Source organism: Tasmannia lanceolata, unplaced genomic scaffold (assembly GCF_043159265.1).
Source record: "Tasmannia lanceolata isolate RefF3 unplaced genomic scaffold, GAP_Taslan_0.1 ptg000037l, whole genome shotgun sequence".
NCBI classification, from domain to species: Eukaryota; Viridiplantae; Streptophyta; class Magnoliopsida; order Canellales; family Winteraceae; genus Tasmannia; species Tasmannia lanceolata.
Genome location: NW_027518714.1, coordinates 11,811,799 through 11,830,546, shown reverse-complemented (window position 1 = coordinate 11,830,546; position 18,748 = coordinate 11,811,799). Strand labels below are relative to the sequence as shown.

At 38.4% G+C, this 18,748-nt stretch overlaps 2 protein-coding genes across 9 annotated transcripts; one reads left to right on the top strand and one right to left on the bottom strand.

The window, feature by feature from the left end:
* The first annotated feature begins 537 nt into the window (after window positions 1–537).
* On the top strand, window positions 538–6,516 carry LOC143860794 (uncharacterized). Of its 2 annotated transcripts, XM_077371610.1 has the most exons (3): window positions 538–3,931; window positions 5,483–5,861; window positions 5,990–6,516. In XM_077371610.1, the coding sequence occupies exons 1-2, from the start codon at window positions 988–990 to the stop codon at window positions 5,857–5,859; spliced, it is 3,321 nt and encodes a 1,106-aa protein (XP_077227725.1). In that variant the 5' UTR covers window positions 538–987; the 3' UTR covers window positions 5,860–5,861; window positions 5,990–6,516. The 2 variants fall into 2 exon arrangements, with proteins under 2 accessions (XP_077227725.1, XP_077227724.1); XM_077371609.1 differs by lacking the exon at window positions 5,990–6,516 and having other exon boundaries at window positions 5,483–5,973.
* A 2,161-nt stretch (window positions 6,517–8,677) lies between these two features.
* Window positions 8,678–18,723, bottom strand: LOC143860967 (transcription factor PIF1-like). 7 transcript variants are annotated; one of them, XM_077371834.1, is made up of 9 exons: window positions 18,506–18,723; window positions 18,312–18,418; window positions 17,545–18,214; window positions 12,142–12,240; window positions 11,537–11,602; window positions 11,374–11,439; window positions 10,216–10,581; window positions 9,774–9,837; window positions 8,678–8,917 (listed from the first exon to the last, which is right to left on the bottom strand). In XM_077371834.1, exons 2-9 carry the CDS (start codon window positions 18,401–18,403, stop codon window positions 8,913–8,915), a joined length of 1,428 nt encoding a protein of 475 aa, XP_077227949.1. In that variant the 5' UTR covers window positions 18,404–18,418; window positions 18,506–18,723; the 3' UTR covers window positions 8,678–8,912. The 7 variants fall into 7 exon arrangements, with proteins under 7 accessions (XP_077227949.1, XP_077227952.1, XP_077227953.1 ...); XM_077371837.1 differs by having other exon boundaries at window positions 10,228–10,581; XM_077371838.1 differs by having other exon boundaries at window positions 18,345–18,418.
* Window positions 18,724–18,748: the final 25 nt, after the last annotated feature.

The following is an 18,748-nucleotide window of genomic DNA, read 5'->3' as shown; positions in this document are numbered from 1 at the left end:
TCAAAGGCCCAGATCATCCCAGCCTATCCAATGCTGCAATGCATAATCTTTGGTTGCCCCGAGTAGGTGCTCACCACTCTTAACCGTTAAATGTTGACCACAGTCTCATATCTGTGAACCATTGGTTGGAATCCTCAAAAGTCCTTCAATAAGACAATGGTAGCTGTTGCGCCGTCGATCTGATGGGCCCACCTTCACAACCAAATAATTAGATGGATAGATGGGGGCCGCTATTGGTTTTGTGTTTACAGCTCTTTCAGGTGGTGGGGTCCACTGGCAATAGATGGGGGGCCTATTGCCACGTGTTAAGAATAACCGAGTTTTTAGATGACGTGTCACTACACGTCACGGAGTGCGTCAACTTTCTGAGCGATTCAATATCTCATACATCCGTCCGAGATATTGTAAAAAGTTCCAACTTTTCGACGTTATCTTAGAAAGTGATATAATTATTTCGAAAAAAAAAGAAAGCCGTAGGGAGAAAAAGGTAATATTCATTGCACGAGTTGGCCTAAAAAGCAAATCTAAGATTTAATGGATGAGCACGTTGTAGAAAAAAGGAGGATTTGATAGTGAAATTTGCGGGAAATCGGAAAGATCTCTCTCTTTCTTTCTTAGTTCTGTCTCTAAAAAGAGTAATAACTTTTATTCAGCTCGTCAAGATTTCTAGGGTTTTGATTTCAGTAGAAGCAGTCAGAATGGTGGTTTTAATTGGATTTTTTTTCATGAACTGCAAATCAAGAGGTACCTGAAATCTTCGTATTCTAGCATTTATGAATTCTGAGATTTGTTTGTTGGAATGTTTGCTTCTGTGAGGATGGTAATGTTGAAGAGGAGAAAGGCAAATCTGAGGTGGATTTGATTACTGAAAGTTAGGGTTATTGGTATTGTTTTGTTTGGGAAATGACTATTTGATTTTCAACTTGATAGATTTTTGAATTAGACAGGCATTTCAGTTTTTGCCTATTCTACTTCTCTTTTTATCCAATGGTTAACATGTTGGAGATTTTTAATTCTGGAAGAGTTTCTGTTTTGGGGGTTGTTGAATTTCTGTTAGTAGCCGCTTTACTGGTCTGTAGTTCTGAAGGGATTAACATGGAAGGGCAATACCTTTTGGAACTGAAGAGCAGCCTTAAGGATGATTTTAATCATCTGGGTAGTTGGGATTCGCGTGATCCCACACCGTGCAGTTGGAAGGGCGTGAATTGTACTGTGGGATACGTCTCGGGTCTTGATCTCAGTTCTATGAATCTCTCTGGGACTCTATCTCCCAGAGTTGGTGGTTTAGCATACTTAACTTTTCTTAATGTTTCTGCTAACCAGTTTTCAGGAGGAATACCCAGTGAGATTGGGAATTGTTCGAGGTTGGAAGTTCTTTATCTGAACAACAACCAATTCGAAGGCCAACTCCCTGTTGAACTGGGTAATCTCTCTTCCTTGAGAATTCTCGATGTATGCAATAACAAAATTTCTGGGACTTTTCCTGAGGAGATTGGGAACCTGTCGTCACTTGTAGAATTAGTGGCATACAGTAATAATATCACGGGTACGTTGCCTCGTTCGCTTGGGAAACTCAAGAATTTGCAAACTTTTCGAGCGGGACAAAATATGATTTCTGGAAGCATACCTGTCGAGATAGGTGAATGCAAGAGTATGCGGTTACTGGGTCTCGCCCGTAACGATTTAGGAGGGGAACTTCCTAAAGAGGTGGGGATGCTTGGGAACTTGAGGGATCTGAATCTTTATAGTAATGCGTTGTCTGGTGCAATCCCTAAGGAGATTGGGAATTGTACAAGCATGGAAACTCTTGCTCTGAATGACAACAATCTGGTGGGTGAAATACCCATGGAGATTGGGAAGCTCGGGTTATTAAAAAAGTTGTACCTCTACAGGAATCAATTGAATGGGACCATACCAAAGGAGATTGGCAATCTTACTCTGGCGATAGAAATTGATTTATCAGAGAATGAATTGCAGGGAAACATACCAATCGAGTTTGGCAACATAAAAGGTTTGCACTTACTTCATCTTTTCCAGAACCAGCTTACAGGTGTTATCCCAGTAGAATTGTGCAGCTTAAGGAATTTAAGTAATCTCGACCTTTCAATCAATAGCCTCACTGGTCCTATTCCTGTCGAATTGCAGTATTTGACTGAATTGCTTCAGTTACAGCTCTTCAATAACTCACTGAGTGGTAGCATTCCCCAGGGGCTCGGGGTGTATAGCCTACTTTGGGTTGTTGATTTCTCAGAGAACAATCTTATCGGGCGAATACCCAGACATCTTTGTAGGTTTTCTAACCTAATTTTGTTGAATCTATGGTCCAACAAGCTGACTGGAAATATTCCAACTGGAGTTACAAACTGTAAGTCTTTGGTGCAGCTTCGTTTAGGCGGAAACAGCCTTACAGGAAGCCTTCCTTCAGATTTATGCAAATTGGTAAACTTGTCTGCCGTTGAGTTGAACCAGAACAAGTTTAGTGGCCCAATTCCTCCAGAGATTGGGAATTGTAAAGCTTTGCAAAGGCTTCACCTCTCAGACAACTACTTTATATCTGAATTACCGAGAGAGATAGGTAACCTATCCCGGTTGGTGAGCTTTAACATCTCATCGAACAAGCTCTCTGGAGGGATTCCCCCTGAGATCTTTAATTGCAAGAAGCTTCAGAGACTTGATCTCAGAGGAAATAGCTTTGTAGGTGCCTTACCAAATGAAGTTGGAACCCTTTCCCAATTGGAACTGCTTATGGTTTCTGAAAATAAGCTTTCAGGAACAATACCTGCTGTCTTAGGAAAACTGTTTCGTTTGACTGAGCTACAGATGGGTGGCAACCTTTTCTCTGGTCAAATACCGCCAGAATTGGGTGGGCTTTCGAGCCTACAAATTGCGATGAATCTCAGTTATAATAACCTTTCTGGAAACATACCTTCAGAGCTTGGGAGTCTCAGTCTACTGGAAGTTCTCCTGCTCAACAATAACCACTTAACCGGTGAAGTCCCTTCGACATTTGCAAACTTATCAAGTTTACTTGGATTCAATATCTCATACAACGATCTCACGGGATCTCTACCTTCCGTAGCACTGTTTCAGAATATGGCTGTCAGCAGCTTCATGGGAAACAAGGAGCTCTGTGGTGCGCCCCTTGTTGCATGTGGTGGGTCTTCATCGGTGCCCAGTCTAACACCATCGTGGAAAGAGGTCAATAGGGCGCCTTTGGGAAAAATTCTGGCAATAATTTCTGCAGCAGTGGGTGGGGTTTCTCTTGTTCTCATTGTTGTAATTCTATGTTTCATGAGACGCCCAGTTGAGACGGTCACTCCTTTGCAAGATAAGCTCTCATCTTCTTCAGTCTCTGACATGTATTTTTCCCCGAAGGAAGGGTTTACTTTCCAAGATATTCTTGTAGCCACAAACAATTTTGATGACTCCTTTGTAATTGGAAGTGGTGCTTGTGGAACAGTGTACAGGGCAGTTATGCAATGTGGAGAGACAATTGCTGTTAAGAAGCTAGCTTCGCAGAGAGAGGGCAACAATGTTGACAACAGCTTTCGTGCTGAAATCTTAACTTTGGGAAAGATTAGGCATCGGAACATTGTGAAGCTCTATGGATTTTGCTATCACCAGGGTTCTAATCTTCTTCTGTACGAGTACATGTCAAATGGCAGCTTGGGTGAACTAATTCATGGGTTATCTTGTAGCTTGGATTGGGAAACCCGCTATATGATTGGATTAGGAGCTGCTCAGGGCCTCTCCTACCTGCATCATGATTGTAAGCCCCGGATCATTCACCGAGATATAAAGTCCAACAACATCCTTCTTGATGATAACTTTGAAGCTCATGTTGGGGATTTTGGATTGGCAAAGATAATTGACATGCCTCAATCAAAGACGGTGTCCGCTGTTGCAGGATCTTATGGGTACATTGCTCCTGGTAAGCACTTTATTTGTTACAGTTTATAACATTTCCTTTGTATTTTTTGCACATTGCTGGGGTTCTGTCAGGTGGGCATCTGTGATTTTAGAAGTTCTTGAGTAAAGGATTCTTAGATTCCCTTCTTTGCAGAGCTCACCATACATATTAACTTTATTTTTTATGAAAATTTATCAGCACTATGCACCCGAAGTCAGAAGGATAATCACATGGCCAATGTGTCTGTTACTGTTTATAATCAAGCTAGCGGTGCAACTTGGGTTTTTTTTGGGTGGGAATTCAGGTTGAGTTTTTACCATAAAATCGGGTTGGGTTTCGGTTGATTCCAATTCATTTTTTTGAGCAAAATCTCAACCCGACCCAAGTTGCACTCTGAAATCAAACCTTATTATCTAGAATCTTGTTTCTGGGGAACTATGACTTATGACACTTTACTCCTATTGCCATTCAGAAAGGGTATTATCCAGCAGGATGTTTGCTTGATTAAATCCAGTGGATTTAACCCACAACTTTTTCTTTTTTAGTTTTTTCTGTAACTTTAAGTTGGTTAGTAATCATCAAAGCTTGGTAATTAACCTTATGAAGAAAAACTGTAGAAGTTGTTTACCTCCAATTAGTATCTGCATGTTTCTATCGTGCAGCCTGTTCATTTTCTTACATCTTTCTTGGCTTATTGTAATTTATCAAGTCTTGGAGGTTTATTACATTTTACTGTTACAAAATCACTGTTATCATCATACTCCGTAGTAATAGCATGCAGCTTTGAATTTCATGTTACCATCATGTTCCTATATGATTTGATTAGTTTTACTACATCAATCTAAGTTCCAAACTTTTGAAACTGATGCATGGTACTTTTCACTTTAATAAAATATGCAGCAACCCCCAAAATATTCTGTTTAGAATTGTGGAGTTTGTAGGGAAAAAAATGTTGAATCAAAGGTCTCATCCCAGCTTTAGCTTACACCACCAACAAAAAAATATTTCACTTCAGCCTTTTCCTAATCTCTGAGGATCCTTTCATTACCGAAGGGAAGGGTTTTGATTCTCCAATGACCCAATAGTTGATGGCACTAAGGGCTTGACGCTGAGTAATTCAATAAAAAAGACAAAGAAACCACTTAGAATTGATGGGGAGCAATAGCCAAACACTTATTCCGTTCTGTTGTAGATGTCCATCAAAACGAGCTGGTTTTTTCAGTTTGGAGTGAATGTCCGGACTGGTACACATGATTCAAGCATAGGCACGGATTTATCCATATCTCGTCTTCACATTACTAACTCAAGGGTTCTCAACTGGATAGCTTGTTAGAGATTAGCAACTACTATTTTTTCCATCATTTCTGGTGCACAGAGGCAGATGTTCAAGATTGTGGTTTTGGTCACTAAGGCTTTCATGTTGCTTATCATAGGTTCCTCTTCTTCAAAGTTCATAATATCAAATTTTGGTTGCAAATGTTATGTTTCTCACGTATGTTCTGTACATTATTAGATTGTTCGATTGTAATAGCCATGGCTATTGATAAATGAGTTTGCTTCTCTCTTTTTCAGAATATGCATACACCATGAAAGTTACTGAAAAATGTGACATCTATAGCTACGGAGTTGTCCTGTTGGAGCTGCTGACTGGTAAAACTCCCATACAACCAGTAGACCAAGGAGGTGACCTTGTGACTTGGGTGAGAAATTATATTCAAAACTATTCTATGAATGCTGGAATACTCGATACTCGATTAAATCTAGAAGACAAGAATTCTGTTGACCATATGCTTATCGTACTGAAAATTGCTTTACGATGTACGAGTCTGTCACCCTTTGATAGACCACCAATGCGACGGGTTGTGTTGATGCTTATTGAGTCTAAAGAGAGAAGAGATTATGTTTCCTCCTCCATTTCTGATCTCCCTACAAAGGAGGATACCCTATAAAGGTATCTGTTTTATGTGTTAACAAAGTGATTTTTTTGGTGCTGATTTATTCTTGCAATATCTGCTAATGTAATTTGATAAATTTGTTATGTGCATTTTACACTATTGTGTCTCTCTCGTTATCTTTCAGCTTGTATGGGTGATTGGCATAAAATCGGAAATCCATCTTTTGAATTAAAATGAAAAATGAGGATCAACTCAGCGTTGGTTATGCCATGCAAACAGTTATAAATACTTTGTCAATAGGACATGAAGTTGTGGAAAAATCATGGTCTGTTATTACTTATCAATCCAGAAAGATGAAGAGATGGTGGCTGATGACATTCATACTACTTTTTTCTGTTCTCTGATACTATAATGCGATTCTTTGTCCTTAAGGTGAGAAAGCGTAGTATTTTAGCGGCAAAGAGGTCCGCTCACATTTCATAAATCGACAGTATTATGAACAAAACCATCCTCCATTAATGAATCCTGTGAACCCTGGGTTTGCATCAGAATCTCTTCAAGTCTAATGCCGAATCGATAAGCATCGCTCATTAGATTGAAGTCCTTAAGTTCTAACTCTTGCTGGATTGGCAAACGTAACGCACTGAGCTATCGGACTAGCCCTTTGAGATCAGAAGTCAGCGTATAAACTCTTCTGTATACTCCCATAAACTCTGATCTTGTTGTTAATGATTTTGACAATGTTATTGTTTTGAAAATTGACAATTTCATTAATACTATGAAGATTAAATTGGGGACCAGGGGTCCCTACTTGCATTAGATAGAATCAATTTAGGGAATGATTTTGACAATGTTGATAGCGATCACAGACATTCGTGATGCGTAGGAATTTTTCACAAAGTTCATCAACTTCTCCCATGATCACATTTTGTCTTCTTTTTTTTGTACATTACCATACTGCTTTGGAGCACATCCCAGCAAATCAAGGCGTAACTGGTTAATTTAGTGGTTACAAGCTTCGTCTAAATGTTTGACTTCCCTTTGTGTTTGAGGACCTTTGGAAGTTTAGAGATCCAATCGATGAATTCCTTTGCGTGCATTTGTCTTTGGAATCCTGATATCCCTATCCTTATTCCTGAGTCTCAATTACCTTCCAAAACATGAATGAGTTGTTCCTCGTTAAACCGCCTGTAAAGACGTCAACCTTTTCAGTTGATCTAGTTGCTACCACTCTTAGCGTAACGCCTACTCTATGGGGTTACTCCTCTCATTCGGATCAAAGGGAGTCTTCTTAGGTTGCATTCCCTCTCCGACCAACACGCTCCGATATCAAACTAATCCTAGTGCAGCTCTAAAAATAATTTCTGATAACAAACTAATCCTAGTGCGGCTCTAAAAATAATTTGTAGTCACCTACCTATTGTAAAAACAACGCAATTGAATGTCATGCTAGAATTTCTACCCTAGAAATTTAAATACCCTTCAGAGCAGCATGCAAGAGCACACGAACTGAAGAGTAAGAATCAGTAGAATTTCTTCAATTTCTGAAAGCCCAACAACTTGTAAAGAAAACAACCCAGGAATTGAATGCATTGCTGGATTTTCTATCCTGAAAATTTTCATACCCTTGAGAGCATAATAAAACGAAGAGGAAGCAACATAGCAAGAGTGCACTAACTGAAGAGTAACAAGCAGTAGAATTTCTTTGAGTTCTGAAATCCCTGCAACTTGAAAAGAAAACAGCCCAGGAATTGAATGCAATGCTAGATTTTCTACTCTGGAAATTTCAATACCCTTCAGAGCAGCAGCAAACAAAGAGGAAGACAATGTAATAAGAGCTCACAAACTTAATTAATCAATAGAATTTCTTCAATTTATGAAATGTCAGCAACTTGAAAAGAATACCAAACTGGAAATGTGGTACCCCTCCTTTTTTTATAGAAAAGTTCTTGCATTCCTAACTAAACATGGTAACTTCATCTAATAAGTAATAACTTTCCTATGACAACCCACTATAAACTGAAGCTACTGAATTAAACTCAGAAATTACACTCCTAAATCAACTACAACTAATCTTGTCCCAGTCCAGATAAGCGTCCATCTTTGTTTAGAGTTCAAATTCCTCTTTTCCTTTAGTTATAGTAATTTCAGGAGTGTTGCAGTCTTCACAGTTTGGGAATTAATAAAATAACACTTTTTTTTATTACTGGATTTTGGTCAAAATTTTGGGATTTTAGCCACGGGCGAAACCGAAATTTAAATCCATGAGCTGGTGGGATCATAGTTGCAAAACGTGATTAAGCAAACAATACAGGATGGGAAAAATTAAGTTTATTACAGTATCGGTTCAGAAAAATGTAGTAAAAAAATGGAAACACAAGAGGATGCATTTAAATTTACGAAATATGGTGGAGATAAAGTTGGAAAGTTGGCAAAAAAAAGAAACTAAAATGCATTTTAAACATTTTCCTGAAAAACAGAGTTCTTTTTTACTGTAAAAGTTTTAAACGGAGTATTAAACTGCAAACTAAAAAAAACATGTTTTAAAAAAACGCCGTTTAAAACTGCATTTTGCTAACTATGGTTGGGATCAATACTTGACACAGGGTTTCTATATCATTTCAGGAGGGTCCCATCGCGCTCCATCATCAGTGGGGTCCACCTTCTTCCATTGAGAAGAAAAAGGGAGAGAGACAGCCACATGATGCTGTCCTTCCCACATGTTTCCATTTACAACATTATCTTCTTCTTCAATCAAAAGTGGTAGGCCTCCAAACTTTGTAAAATTCGAAACAAATATTTCTCTTTTCAACTCCAATTCCATCATCACCCACTTTTATAAAACACACCAAAACCTCAGAACACTCTTCCCTAACATGTAATTTTTTTCTTCTTAGATAACCAAAGCTCTAACAATAGACTACATTCACAACAAAAGAAAAAGAAACAAAAAGAAAAGAGGTGTAAAAGAAGGGATTCCTTATCGGGATAATTACAATTTAGCTGGCTTGTGGAGTGTTGCTGTGTATACACCAAGAGGGTTTTGTCGTCTTTCCTACTCTACAAAATTTCTTAGGCAGCTTCTTGTAACCCGTCTGCCCAACATTTCAACCTGCATTGCACATGAGAGATTCGGAATATCATAAAACATAAGAGTATTATTGTACTACTGGGAAAATATAGCAGCTGGTGGTCCCCACCTGTGGCATACAGTGAGTTTCAGTGTAATCGCTCCTCCTTGACCCTTATAAATTATAATCCTGTTTGGATTGCAAGAAAAACATTTCTGATGGAAAATCTTCTTTTCTTTGTGTAATTGAGAGGAGACGGTATGATTATGGTTAATTTAGAGTGATATTATCATATAAATTGAAGGTCCCTCGTAAGTAAAAAATTGAATAGAGTTGTTTCAGTTATCATTTTTGTATGTGAAAAAATAGGCAATTTTAAAAATATTTTTCCTTTCCAAACTTTTCCAGAAAATTCCTGCAATCCAAACAGGGTTTATTAAATAGGGATGTTTAACTCTACCATAGGCTGTTAGTGCAAACTTGCTGTAGGAAAAGAAACCCGGATGCAGAAGACCTCAATTTCTTTTCCAATAATTTTGAATTTCTCATGAGACTTGCAAATAATGAATGAGAGATTGACAAATTGTTCATCAATTCACATATTATTCATAAGATTCGGAATTAATTTGGAAAAAGCAGGATTTTTTTTAATTGTAGGATATTTTTTTAAAGTTTAAAACAGGACATCAAAATTCAGAATTTTCAATTATTCAGAGATTTTGTAACTGTCGTAAAGAGTTCCTAGAGGCATTTTCTGCAAAAACACGATAGCATTATCATCATTTCAAAGCCCCTCTTCCAGGAACCCTGACTTAGTTATTCTATTTTGTTTTTTTTTAGTTTTGATGGAGAATCAAAGAAGAAACCAAGTAAACAAAAGAACTCGATTGGGCCTACCTAATTTGTGATTCTCAGGAGTTTTGGCGCCTTTGCTGGTGCTTGGCTGGGCCATTGCTTGGTTCTGCAAAAGGATTACATATGGATTCAGCAATAGGAAAACAGTATTCACAAAATGTGATAACACACTCATTTTGGTTTGAAAAAGTAAACAGCAGTGAAATGTTTAGGGGGCATCTTTGCATTGGATTCTATGAAAGTTTGACCGTCCTTTCACTGGAGTATTTTTCTTCTAATAATGATGGGTGTAAACGATGAGCATGAAAGTCACAAAGATGATGATGATGATTTGTAGTTGATAGTGAATAAGTACAATCAATTCATGTTTTGATTTGCAAAAATGAAGAAAAGAAAGAAACATGGAGAATTTTTTCCCTGTGAGTGATGATGATAACAAAATGTATAGTAGGAAAGCAAGAAAAATCTCAAGAAATGATCGCACCTGAAATGGAACCTGCATGTGGTGAAGGCCAAGGTAATGTTGATAAGGATCAGCAAGGTTTGCAGCTTGTAAAGGATTGGGGCTTCGCAGGCCGAAGGAATGAAAAGCTGGATCCATGTGGTTGGTTGCTTCAACTCTTGATTGATCAGATGAAGGAATGTGAGGTAGAGGGAACACTGGCATAGGGAATGCTGGGCCCAGATGATTTGTAGATGGTCCCGGCATGGTTGCCCCTGCTAAGAAAGGAGGGAACATGAGCATCGGTCGACTCATGCTGGGCATCTCCATGCGCATTCCCATTGGTGGCATGTACTGTTGGACTACAGGAAACATCATGGGGGTCATGCTGCACCCCATGGACATCATCTGCATAAGTTCACTATTACAAAATATTCTTGGTATATCAACTCAACTCAACTAAGCCTTTGTCCCAAACTAGTTGAGGTCAGCAAAACATTCTTGGTATACCAAATATACAATTCCAAGTTCCAACAACAAATGAATGGAAAAATAAAAGAAAGAAAAATCATGTGACACATGGCTTCTAAGAAAAAGAAAATGGAACAAAAGAAAATTGGGTTTTAAATAAATTGATGCTATTTACCTTTCAAAAAAATAAAAAAAATAAATTGATGCTATTCAACAAAAGAAAATGTAATTTCGTGGCATAATATCGTCTCATCCAACTATCAAAAAACAGATCAAAATTTCACTATTCTATTAAATGATTTCCTCAATTTCCACAAACTAGCAAGACAAGAAAAATTATTAAATAGGTATTATTAGCAAATAAATTTATCTCCCCAACAGTTTTCTGGCCTCACATCATTTCACAAGTTATTTCATGCCAAATCAAAATTACTGTTGGAAATTAGCTGTCATTATTCTCTAACCAGTTTTGCCAATTCATTGACAAAGTAGTAAGCAAAATGAACAAATGGTAGATAAGAGAAAGTATCCAATAGATCGCTGTAAATGACGACTAAAAATAAGCAGTCTTGATCAATCCTCAGCACCAGTGAGGACAAAGGCCAAAAACCAATCAGGTATGCATAACCCAATCAACATGGTATTCATGTGACAACTATCCAAACAAAATTAACTTACACCTCTCCCTGGATCATACATGAATAAAACAAGTCAGAAAGAATAACACACCTGCACTTGTAATTGAAGTGACTTCAAGTACTCGATCGCCTCATCCAGCATGGAAGCTTTATCTGCCTGAAATCAGCAAAGAAAGACATTTCATATCAGAAAATTATCCCTAAGCACCAGCAGAATTTACACAATATAAACATTGATAGACAGATATAATGACCTTGCTGCAGCGTGGTATGAGTTCTTGTAAAGCCTTCATCTTCTCGTTGATTCTATCTCGACGTCTCTACATTAGAAGGAATATACATAACCAAATCCCTCCTCCCGAAAGTTTAATTCAAATATTAGAGTGAAAACCCCAAAAGAAAAATAAAATTGCACTACAATGGAATGAATTAATGATCTAGGTAATTTCAAAACATCAATTTTGCAGTCCCTCTTTTTCAGGAGAGAAGCGCCTTTTTCTTTTAATACCTTTAATTCATTCCATAGTTGGCACTTCTCTCCTAAAAAAGAGGGGCTGCAAAATTGCTTTTGCTAGATTTCCTAGACAGTCCCATATATATAAATACACACACACGCACATGCATACATACATATATACAGTGAGTTTTTATATGGTGCCGGACAGTCAAGTACCGTGAAGGCAGTACCACCCTTGTTATTTTATCCAACAGCAGCCCACTTTTAAGAGGCTGCTGTTGGATCAAATATCAGGGTCAGTACATTTGATGTACCACCTTCACGGTCAGGCAGGCGCGCGCGTGTGCCCACCCACACACAGACACACAGACACACAAGAAAGAGGAGGGAGAGAGAACACACCCTCTCGGAGAGATTGTGGACCTCTGCAGTACGTGTTTTTCTCTTGGACGCTGACCGGTGAGCAACTTTCTTTTCATCAACGGAATCATACTCGACATCCTTTCACACCACAATATAATCAAAGATTTTGTAAGCTAAAACTGAAAAACTAAGGTAGTTTGGTACAATAATAATAATGAAAATAAGATAATCTATGCATCAAGAATGCTCGCATAGTCCCATCAGAAAATGGTCATTTTGCCCACATAATGAAAGAACTAATGGACAAGTCTGCGTGAATCACTAAAACAGTTTACTACTGCAATCTTTTGTTGGCAAATGAGTGCCAAAAAGGAAACAAGGAAAACAAACACAGCTCTCTCCTTGGTTACATACAAGGAGTGATATTTTTAGGTTAAGAGATATCGTGTAAAGCACAAACTTCCCAATAGAGCAAAAAACCAAAAACAAAATACAAGCTTCCCTAGCCATTCGAAAAAAAAATACAAGCTTCCCTCGGTAAAAATTGAAAGGTGTATATTCCTTCCATACCCCTTTAAATGATAAATATTTCTATGGAACCATTATTATGCAGTTCTACTCTACCCCAGCAGAAAAGATACTGCCATGGTTCAATTTCCCCAAAACCAGCAAGTACACCTTTAAATGATAGTTTGTCAAGGCACCAAATCCTCATGCTGGTTTTAGTGTAATGACGAAAACCATGATAAGATTTGGTAAGCATAAATATGGGAAGATTTTGAGTGTAATGTCATGAAATAGATGGCAATTTCAACTGTAATTATGACTTATTGTCATATGGGAAGCACAAATACAATGGCTAAAGGTAGGGCCTACAACTAAAGGTAGGGTGATGCAGGGTGATCGAAGGAAGGACTAATACATCACTCTGATACCAAACTAATGCACGGAGGATCTATAAAAGAAACGTCGGGGGTGAAAAGGATGGGTGAAAATTAGGGTTTGGATCCTAAAATAAGTGAATAAATTTGAAAAATATTTTTACTAGGTTTAGGGTAAGTTTAGAATGGTGCAGACATATGCCGAGAATGTGCAGACATAGTCGAGAATGTGCGCACATGTGCCGTGAAGGTGACATATGCCGGGAAGGTGAAGGCAAGGGTTTTTTATGAGGACTACTATGTAGATATCAAGAACTAAAAATAAAGAGGATTAAAGTAAGAAATTAAAGAGAAAGACCGGACACGGAATTACTCCAGATATTGCACAGGCATCACACCCAGGTTTTCAAGGCTTTGCACCCTAAAGAAGATGATTGTGCTAATCCCACTAGCAATCCGGAGGCATCGGCATCGCACCAAGGGAACCTTGGGCATCACACTAAAGGGTCAAGGCCTCGCACCATGAGAAAGTAGACTTCACATCCATGATTTACAAGAAAGTAAGAAAAAACTTATTTTCATTCATTGATTCATCCATAGCATCCATCCATAGCATACCATAAAAGAAAAGTGTTCTAAGACTTACAATATATAAGAAAAAGAAAAGAACTAAATAATATTAAATCTTAAAATAAAAACCCAACACTTAAGAACTAAAAAACTCTCAAATGACTTAAGGCTCTCACCACTTAAAATTTTCGTAATACATGTGGAGCCAATTTAAAACACTCATAACTCAAAGAACTGAAATAATTTTGATGGGAAAAGACTACCACCCCTTATAACAAGGACCTTGAAAAGGCTTATTTAAAACACTATAATTAAAAAAAAAACCTAAAGAATATATGGAATCCAAGGGCCTGCATAATATCTGAATCATCTCTGAAAATATGTGGACCTGTCAGACGTCGAGACTATGTTTGCAACGTCTTTGGATCATCTGCGCCATCGAATTAACGATCTTGGACATCTAGAACAAAGAATCTGACCGTCTATCTAGATCAAAGCCATTTGTCTGTCTCTAAGTCTCCCTCGTTCTTGGTGCACTTGGAATCATGAGTCCAGATCCCCATCAGAGGGTCTATATGGTTTTAGTAACTTGCAGTGCGAGTTTGTTATGCTTCAATCGTTACAAGCAGTTCAATTGCAGCTACACGGCAATGTTACAACGACAATGGTATAGTGTCCTAAGGGTAAAAGAGAAAAAATGGATAATACAATTTGGACTAGTGCCAAAGGACCACCACAATGAAGCTAGAAATTACCTCCATTCGAATTGTTTCAATGGGAAATTTAAAAGAAACGTTAAGATCAATTGTGAAGGATAAAATCATCCCAATAATTTTTGGGAAGAAGCAGTATACAGTTCCACTAAGTTAGTTTGGTATAAAACTCCCATTGAAGGTTAGAGCAGAAGAAAGCCATCAGTAAGTCATCTCAGAATTTTTTGTTGCATTTGCTACGATCATATTCATTAAAATAAAAAGCAAAAGCTAGAGAAAACAACCAATAGATGTATTTTCATGGGATATCGTAGTAACTCAAAAGGTAGACTTCTGCTATTAGATGCACCTTATGAGAAGCTTGTAATGGGCATGTGTGTCTAACATCACCATGATCTGGATCTTTAGGTGGCCCTACCCTGGAGATGTAATACCAAAATATCACACTCTTCGAGGTGACCCTGCCGTTTGATTGGCGGCCTTGAAAAGAATGGTTGAAAGAAAGTGAAAAAAGGGTTAAAACTCTCTGTTTAGATGGTTAAGATTGTTCAATGAGTGAGATTTTAGGCTATGAAATATCCATGACAAGATGAAGTTGCAAGGTTAGGATGTTAGGAAACCTAAACCCAATTTTTTCGCTATGGGATATACTAATTTATAAGATCAATAAAGCTTATCATGCAAAATTAGAGAACAAGAAAACTAACTTTTATTTTAAATTGTTTAAATTGTATAATTAGAATGTGAGAAGTCCTAAGCCTGATTGCTAGTCTTTTCATTATGTTTCTAGTCAACAGACTCAACACCCACCCAATTTGTACAAATGTCAAGTGTCTGCAGTGATCGCAACTGTTCATCTAGTGGACCACCACCAAGCTGTTCAAACAAGATTAATCTCCTCAAAAGGGGGCTCCTTTAGGAGTTTTTCCATAGCAGAACCGACAACTAACTTAGATCGAGCAATAATGATTTCTGTTTGGCATTAGACCAAAGTTCATAATACAGTCTAGTGGTGCTCCACTACTCATCAATGGCCACAATCATATCAACAGCATGTATCAGACTAGAGCTACACCAAAAAGAATAAGGGATTTCTGCTTATAAATCTCTAATTTGCTATGTATTTTCCAATTAGTCATTAAAGATTTTGAAATGGCTAAAAGGATCGAAATTTTTTCAAAAGGTCCTAAAAATTATGGTTATTTTTTTTGCCTAAAACATTTAGTCATAATGTTTTCCATATTGCAAATGATTGAAGATTTCATAAAAATACAAAGGATCGCTAGGGTCCATCGCAAAAGGCATTTTGTGGAATCTCTGTTGCATGAGAGAGCAGCCACATAGGCTCACTTTTCAACAGATTTTGTCATTATTCATGAGGTGGCTGCTCCCTCATGCAACAGACGTTCCGTGAAATGCCTTTTGCGATGGGCCCTAGCAAAACAAGTTTAGTGTCTAATGTATATTAATGCTATAAGTGGTATTTGAAGGCTAATTAGAAATACTTTTTATAAAAGTCGAAGTCTGGCAAAATCATGATTCTGGATGACTAATTGGAATATATTTTATGCAACAGGGATTTATAGGTAAAAATACCAAAGAATAAAATATGTACAACACCTACACCAGATATTAAAATATAAAATATACAATAGTGATTTATAGGTAAAAATACCAAAGAATAAAATATGTACAACACCTACACCGGATATTAAAATATAGCCAGAATTTTAATATGGCCAGAAATAAATAAAGGGCGATAATATTTTCACTCCCCCTGCATTACGCATGTGTCCCCCTTATAACGTGATTTGACGTGAACAGTGGGCAACTTTAACGCTTTTTGACGTCCAATCACGTTATAAGAGGGGCGCATGCGTACTGCGGTTGGGAGGGGGGGTGTTAAAAATATCATCGCCCAAAATAAAATATGTCCTTTTCCATTATTACTTATTTTGAATATATTAATCATATCCTGTACTGAAACTATTAAAATTAAAAATATCTTCTTTGAAAGCATTTCTCTGGCTTTCAAGGGGTTCAATTTACCATCTTAATGTATAAGCAAATTCGATAAAATGCAAATAATAAATGTAACAAATTGAGAATATGCCTAACTTTTCTCTGCATATTGCACCATGATTATCTGGTAGACTAGAGTGCGCACAGTGAGCAACGCTAGAGAAATCCAATAAGGCCCTGTTTATGCTATGGCATTTTGGTCAATTTAGTAAGGGATTTTTGCAAAAGAAGTCATCTACTTTCGTCTAATTGCAAAAATAGTCTTTAGTTTGACAATTTGCAGATAGAGTCATCACGTTTGAAAAAAATTTACAAATAAGGTCATGCCATCAATTTGTGACCAAAATACCCATGGTAGATTTTATTTTGAATCACAAAGGACCAAAATGTCCTTACATGTGAAGAGATGAAAATTACCTTGTAAAAGACCAAAATTCCTGTGATGCTCAATGATATGTTTTGATAGGGCGGGTGGGTCGCACAGACTCAATTCAAACCAATGCATCGGATGGGGCCCACCATTTCGCATCGTGTTTTGATAAGGTACGTCCCACGACTCCCACAGTCTCCTCCCAAGCCCATGTGTATGGCGAGGCCTACAAATATACAAGGTACGTGCTTGATGGGGTGGGCTCATTTTTTTACACCATGCATAAGAACAGTTTTCATATGGTGCCCGAGCGTGAAGTCCACGTACCGCCTTTGATAGTTGATCCAACAGCAGCCTCTTAAAAAGTGAGCTGTTGTTGGATCAAATATCAAGGTGGTGCCACCTGAACTGGACTTCAAGCTCGAGCACCATATAATTTCTCACGTGAGAAAGCTATTATTTATAAAAATGGTATTCCCACACCCTGGATTCAAAGTTCATTGAGTGTCATGAGCATTTTGGTCTTTTTACATTGTAATTTTTTTTTGTCTTTCCACATATAAGGACATTTTAGTCTTTTTTGATGAGTCAAACAAAATCTACCTGATTTGGTAACACGAATTCCCTCCTACTTTAGTACTAAACTTCAACCCGTACCAAATAAGAACTTAAGAATAAGCAAATATGAAAATAAAGTAAAGGGAGATGATATTTTCGCCCCTCTATGGGATAATACACCCCCCTTATGACGTGATTTGACGTCAACAACCACCAGAGACCAGAGTTAGCCTCCCCACAATTCACGTTAAACAGGGGGGGATGTATTATCCTACAAGGGGAGTGGGGCGAAAATATCATCTCACTAAAGTAAAAGAACACGACTAACCTCGCTCTCGCATTCAAACTCGTCGGTTTCTCTCGCTTTCCTTTTCCTGTCGTCTCCCACCGGTGGCTTCAAAATCCTATCAAGGCTAGAACCGGAACCTCCCGACGTCACTGTAGCCTCGCACGTGCCGAGCTCCTTCTCTACGCCACCGCACGTGCTTCCCCCGGACCCAACATTCCCACCAGAAATCGCCACCTTCTCGTCAATCGGAACCCTAACCCTAGATACCGTCCCTGGCCCCACCGCCTGTGACTCGCTCGAATCCACCACCGTTGATTCTCTCCCCGCCTCATCCGACGGACTATATTCGCCCTTCCCTTTACCCCGCCGAGAAGCTGACGGACAAGGCTTCTCTTCCGATCTAGGCTCTGCCGGAATATGATTTATCCGGCCAACGGAGGCGTAATTTCCGGCCGGTGCAGGGTATAAGATCTCATCGGAGCACAAATCTCGTTCGAAAGAATCTTCGATTGGATAATGTAACCATGAAGCCATCTCATCTTCTTCGATGAACTGCTGGTTCGCGGGAGAAACTGACCGTCCGATCTCATCTCCGGCACCGGAGTCACCGGTAATTCTCGGTGGCGATTTCTTCAGAGATCTCTGGTTTTGACTCTGCATAACGATCTGTCCGTTTTGCCATAGCAATTCAACAAGCTCGTCCTCTTGCCTGTGAAATAAAAGGGAGGAAAATCACAAAATGCGCGAGAATAACATCTTAGGGCTCATTTCAAAGGACAAAATTAGGGCAAATTGCAAAATTAGACCATTTTTCGGAATGAAAGGGTTGGGAATCTGACGTTGGCGATTGTTTGTGCGGGAGAAAGCGGGAAGATGACGGGATCGAATTGTAATTCATCTTCTGCGAGTAAAGCCGAAACAGGATGAAAATTCAGATCAAATGGACTAAAAGAAAATTCATAGATTGAGAGATTGAGAGAGAATTTTAGAGAAAACCTACTTGAACAATATGTCACCACTCACCACTATGGAGTCACCTGTTTGTCATGAAAATAATTTCCTGGTGGCCAGACGTGCTCAAGGTTCAAACTTGGGTTGGGTTTTTACCTGGGTTTGGAAATCATGGGTCTTGTGTCTGATTTTTTCACGGAAAAAAAAAAACACGAAACCAGAACTCTTACGGGGTGATAAGGTTTGTGATGTCAAAAGGTAGTTTCTTCTTAAATTTATGCACTTACAACTT